The following is a 5,559-nucleotide window of genomic DNA, read 5'->3' as shown; positions in this document are numbered from 1 at the left end:
GCTGTCGCCCTCTCTTGTTAGTTACGTTAACCAGGAAGAGTCAGGCACGGCCGGCCTAGAAGGGGCCGAGCGCGCTCTTTCATATGGCCTTCGCCTGCGCCGCGGAAGCAATGCGAGTTTTTCTATGGGAGTTACGCCGCCCGCCGCCGCTAGAGGCGCGACGATCCTACCGCTGTAGGGTGCCTCGATGCGCACGCCCTCTCCGCCGCTCCGTGCAGGGTGGAGCCATCCTTTGACAGGGTCAGTGCCGCCGCCGCGGAAGAGGGCAGCCATATTTGAGCCCACTCCTCGCTTCCCCACGGGCCGGTTGCACGTGCGTGGTCGCGCGTCCGCCCGGTCGCAGTTTTCTTCGGTTTCAAAACTCGCAAGATGCCTGGCTGTTGCGTGCCACTGTGCTCAAACCACTCCAGAAATGGCTGGAGAATGTTTTCATTCCCAAGAGACCCTAAAAGAAGGCTCCTCTGGACGGTGAAGATAAAGCGGGACAAATGGCAGCCTGCAAACTCTTCGCGCATATGCAATGTAAGTACAGTGATTATTTGGACGGTTGCGATTTTTTGTAGTTATGTCTGTCGCTGCAGGTTTACATTTAATATGTGCGCTGGAAGTTGTGTTAGTGTTCCTGGAAAGGCTGTAACTACGCACGCTACGTGACTACATCTTTTATGAAACATATATAAGGAGGAATTATACAGCAGATGAGTGGCGGAAAATCATTTTCATAACTCGCAGGTGTGGACATGGATTTTGTATTTCTGTGCACAGGCTAATAAACACAACTAACGGTAATATTGGTTATATACAGTGAAGCGTTGCAGAAGCACTCGGCATTTATGCAATAACAGACTGCTTGCTTGTAGTCGGTTAGCTTAGAGCCGACAGGTTCTTGATTAATTTTTAAAATGGCCCTAAAAGCAAACGCATCAAGAGACATGCGTCAGAAGCGTCAGAAACTTTGACAATAGTTTTGTAGAGTTTTTATTTGTTCCAAGGCTGTTTGACGAAGCCAGGAATTAGTTACTTTTGGTAAAACTCCCGTGAATGTGAGCTTTCGTATATAGTAGCTTCGCTAAGAACTTGTTGCTTCTATCTGGCATTTCTAACGTTGGCGCAGTTATTGTGCAGTGCCGGCTATTTCCCTTGTGCGCAGCCATTATTAGTCTGACGTTTAGGATTTGATAAATGCAGCTGCCGAGTGTGCGCGACTCCTTAACATCGCTGGAGCAGTGCCAGAACTTGTGTATCTTTCAAATGGGGCATTTCTTTCTGTTTGTACTACATACTGGACGCCTGAATTAATTTTCTTATGCAGGCCCATTTCGAAGACAACTGCTACGAGAATCACCGCGCGGATGGAAGGAAGCTGCTAAAGTCAAACGCTGTTCCAACCATTTTTTCGTTCAGACGTAAGTTGCACTATATTTTATTATTGATGGCAAATATGATGTGCATCACTGTTGTGACTCATGAGTTAGAATAATAGCGCTTAAAATCTGGCCTTCTAAATGCAGTACCAATTGCATTACCAATTGCAATTTTAAAACTTTGTCATTGAAATTGTGCCTGTTGCCAAATGTTTGGGAGTGCTCTTTGAACAGCACACGTCTTGGGATCTGCAAGTAGATACAATCATTAGGAAAATATCCAGAGTATCCGGAGTACTTTCTAAATTGAGACATTGCCTCCCTACATGTGTAAAACGCTTTATATATAACTCTCTTTTTATGTCAATAATAAACTACTGTTATTTAGTCTGGGGGACAACCACTTTATCAAACATTAATCAGTTACATATAATACAAAAGAAGGCTGTTCGAGCGATCATGAATGTCCCATACCTTGCTCATTCCGAACCACTATTCAGGGAGTTAAAATTAGTGCCGCTTCCTGAACTTTATCACCATACTCTCAGAAAGCGCTATCAAACAGGTATCAGAAAGAAAAACAAAACTCTTGAAATTATATCGAGTCTAACACTAAACAGAAATGTTCGGGACACTCGCTATCACGAGACTTGGGAGGTTCCGTGTAACCGCACAAAATATGGTGACCAGATGCTGCGATTTCAACTGCCGAAATTACTTAACTGATTACGCACACATATATCTATATATTTTTTTTTTCAAGTTACAACGCGTTCGCCTTTTTTTTTGCACTTATTTATTGACTGTTTGTTCAGATGTGTGGTGATATTGTTACTTTCCTATCATTATTTTTTGTATGCAAAGTGTTACCTGCCTAGTTTTTTTGCACAAGTTCTTTTCATTGATTTCATGTCTTGCTCATATCTAATGTATATTTGCACTGCTGTGTCGCTGTCAAGAACACGGTCAGTGGGCGCTGCCAAGCCCTATTTTTGTGGCTTTTTGCCCACTGTCCGTGACATCAGTGTCTGTGGGTATTGATGTTGAAATAAATTGGAATTGGAATTGAATTGGAATTGGAACTTTTCAAGCTTAAAATTTTCGCTTTTAGGTTATGGTTCGCGCAGCTATGAAATAACTGCCGACACTGAGCAATTCTGACGAACTTCACTCATTTCTGCTCTTGCATTTCCTTTTGTTTGTGCAGCTATGGTCCACCACCAAAGAAAGGCTCCTAAGGAGAGAGGCACACCCGCTCTACCAACTACATCAAACTCAACAGTGCAGGAACAAGGACCTGGCGTTTTTGCGGATTGCGATGAGCCTGGGGGAACGAACTTAAGTGAAGAGGTTGTCTATCAGCCTAGCGATGGACAAACAGAGCAAAATGAAGGCTGCGATGCACATTCATCCAGTAGTTGTTGCGCTCAACTGAGAAAACAACTGGAAGATGTGAGAAAGAACCACAGACAACTTCAAGAAGTGCATAAAAAAGCCAACTTGACTATTAACTCTCTTAGAAAGAAGGTGCGAAAGCTAAAAAGCGCCGTAGAGCACTTTAAAAAAAGGATAAAATTTTTAAATAAAGATCAAGTTCGTGCACTTTCCCGAAAAAGCAACAAGGGAAGCATCTGGTCGCCGCAGACAATTAAACAGGGGCTTCAACTGAAGTTTTCTTGTGGGAAGTCTGGTTACAGAACTCTCAGACAGCTCGGCTATCCACTTCCGGCAGAAAGAACTCTATCTCGTCGCCTCCACTGGCTCAAGTTCTCACCAGGAATTCTTACAGACGTTGTAGAACTTCTCCAAGCGAAGGCACAAGGCATGGAAGATGTAGAAAAAGACTGCGTCCTCTTTATCGATGAGATGGAGATTGCCAGAGGGTTTCAGCTTGACCGCGCTGAAGACATTGTGTATGGGGGAGTGACATTGCCACAAAAGCCAGATGAGCCTGCTAATCACGCTCTGGTGTTTATGGTTGGAGGTCTCAACCAGCGATGGAAGCAGGTGATAGCTTATCATTTCACTGGAAGCCATGTGGATGGCCGCACGCTCAAGGACATTGTTCTGCAAGTTGTCCAACTCTGCGCCGATATTTCCCTCAGAGTTCGGGTTGTAACGTCCGACATGGGCGCCTCAAATCGAGCGATGTGGCGTGAGCTGGGATTTTCTAGCCACCGAAATTCGAAGACAACCTGCTCAATACCACACCCTTCGCTCAATGATATGGAGTTGTTCTTCAACGCAGACGCTGCTCATGTTTTGAAGAATATTAAAGGTCAGTTGATAACATCTCATGCATTTACATTAAGTGAAGCAACAGCCAGCCAGTGCGATCTTCCCTCACGTGAAGTGAAACTGGATCATGTGCATGCTGTGCTGGAGTTTGACAAGGAAAGGGAGCTAAAGCTCGCACCGAAGCTCTCTGAAGCCCATGTCTCATCTGGACATTTTACGAAAATGAAAGTCGGACTTGCCGTGCAATTTTTCAGAGAAGCTCCCAGTGCAATCCGATACCTCATCAAGGAAAAAGTGCTGGACATAGAGGCAGAAACAACAGCTTGGTTTTTAGAGCTGGTATCAAGATGGTACGCATTAATGTCGTCGCGTCATCCATCTGTTGCCCTAAGTCTGCACGATGTGGCGAAGCATCATAGAGCTCTGGAAACTCTAAACCTGGCTCTAAACACCTTTCAAGGGATGAGCATGGGCAGCACGTCTCAGTGGAAGCCATCGCAGGCGGGCCTCCTGATCTCCACAACGGTCGTGCTTCGCCTGCAAGACATTCTTTTGAACTCGGAGGGCTGCAGCTTCTTGCTCACCAGCAGGCTGCTACAAGATTGCCTTGAGAATCTTTTCTCTGTGGTTCGTCTCAGGAAGCCTGTCCCAGACGCCTATGATATGAAATGCGCACTGAAACTTGTGTGCATAAGCCAATTTTTGCACACGCCGTCTACCACCAGCTACAGTGTTGACGATTCTGAGTACCTGGTTGACCTTCTGTCAAACGGGAAACGTGAACTCGCTGAAGCCGAGGTAAAGGAAATCGATGACTCGGAGGTTCTTTTCATTGAAGCGCTAACATCGACTGAATGCAGCATTCTGTTCCATATTGCCGGATTCCTCGTTAAAGGTATTCTGAAAGCCATAAATAATTGCGAGCAGTGCAAAGCTACTCTGCTCGGTTCTAGTGACGCTGAAAATGCATATCTCACAAGGCTGAAGGAGTACCTCGAAAATGGCGACAACCTGCATTACCCCAGTCCTGAAGTGATGAAAGTGCTGAAGTCGTGCGAGGAGCATTTTAAGGGCATCACAGAATGGGCGGAAAGCCTTCTAACTATGAAATCTCCAGTGCAGGCTGTGATAACATACCTAAGACAAATGGTTCCGTTTAATGTTGAAACATGCCAGGTTCACAACGAAATCATTCAGAAGTTGTTATACTCGACCTACGCTCGAACGAGGCTGCGAATTCACCTGCGACAACTGGAAGAAAAAAAAGTCAATGGACATGCAAGCAAAACGTGTGCTGGCGTCAGCTTGCCGTGAAGAGATTTGTAAATATTGTGTATAAATGTCAAATTCACCATAGTTCGCTTGTCTCCTGTTTTTTGACAGTAGCTTTAATAATTTACAACATAAATAAACTGCATTATTACAACTCCTAAGTAAGTGAAATTTATGCACTTACGTTTCTCATTAACTCTTCACACTATATAAGAAAAACTTCCTCAGTCGATGAGACACGCGCATTTTCCCAATATAGGCTCTGTTGATAGATGTTATTTTTTTGCCTTTTCATGAGAGTATTTTTCACAGTCAAGTTTGCGTTCACTTAATGTTTTCGGTGAAGGTATGAAGGCGCCGAAATTATCCCATGCTTTGTTAAAGTGGCTACTTTACATGAAAAAAAGCTGCACGAATTATGCAGCTGCATTGTATATTACAGCTACAGTGCAAACTCCTGTACCACAGCATTGTTTCTTTTTTTTTACCTGCACAAATTAACAAACAAAAACAAGCGATGCCAAGGATCAAACGACTACGAATGTCCAAGGGCCTACAGATTGCGTCCATTTGATTCTGAGGGGGTAAAATGTTTCATTAATAAGCCTTATCATTCTCAGCATTTAATATTGACTAATACGTTGCGGCGAACGAGATAAACTCTGTTTTTGCGAGTCAGCGCACT

General features: G+C 44.3%; 1 protein-coding gene across 1 annotated transcript; it reads left to right on the top strand.

Moving 5' to 3' along the window:
• Nucleotides 1-225: 225 nt before the first annotated feature.
• On the top strand, nucleotides 226-4,958 carry LOC144127781 (uncharacterized). The gene is made up of 3 exons (XM_077660678.1): nucleotides 226-522; nucleotides 1,313-1,406; nucleotides 2,572-4,958. The coding sequence occupies exons 1-3, from the start codon at nucleotides 370-372 to the stop codon at nucleotides 4,914-4,916; spliced, it is 2,592 nt and encodes an 863-aa protein (XP_077516804.1). The 5' UTR covers nucleotides 226-369; the 3' UTR covers nucleotides 4,917-4,958.
• Nucleotides 4,959-5,559: the final 601 nt, after the last annotated feature.

Source organism: Amblyomma americanum, chromosome 4 (genome assembly GCF_052857255.1).
Source record: "Amblyomma americanum isolate KBUSLIRL-KWMA chromosome 4, ASM5285725v1, whole genome shotgun sequence".
In the NCBI taxonomy this organism is placed as follows: domain Eukaryota; kingdom Metazoa; phylum Arthropoda; class Arachnida; order Ixodida; family Ixodidae; genus Amblyomma; species Amblyomma americanum.
The sequence above is the reverse complement of the archived record's forward strand: the minus strand, read 5'-3'. Positions and strand labels throughout refer to the sequence as shown.

What these genes read in the sequence shown, in the direction of transcription:
- LOC144127781 (XM_077660678.1), top strand. Translation starts at nt 370, where the DNA reads ATGCCTGGCTGTTGCGTGCCACTGTGCTCAAACCACTCCAGAAATGGC. An exon ending in ACTCTTCGCGCATATGCAAT is followed by an intron (nt 523 to 1,312) that starts GTAAGTACAGTG and finishes TTTCTTATGCAG; the next exon opens with GCCCATTTCGAAGACAACTG. An exon ending in AACCATTTTTTCGTTCAGAC is followed by an intron (nt 1,407 to 2,571) that starts GTAAGTTGCACT and finishes TTGTTTGTGCAG; the next exon opens with CTATGGTCCACCACCAAAGA.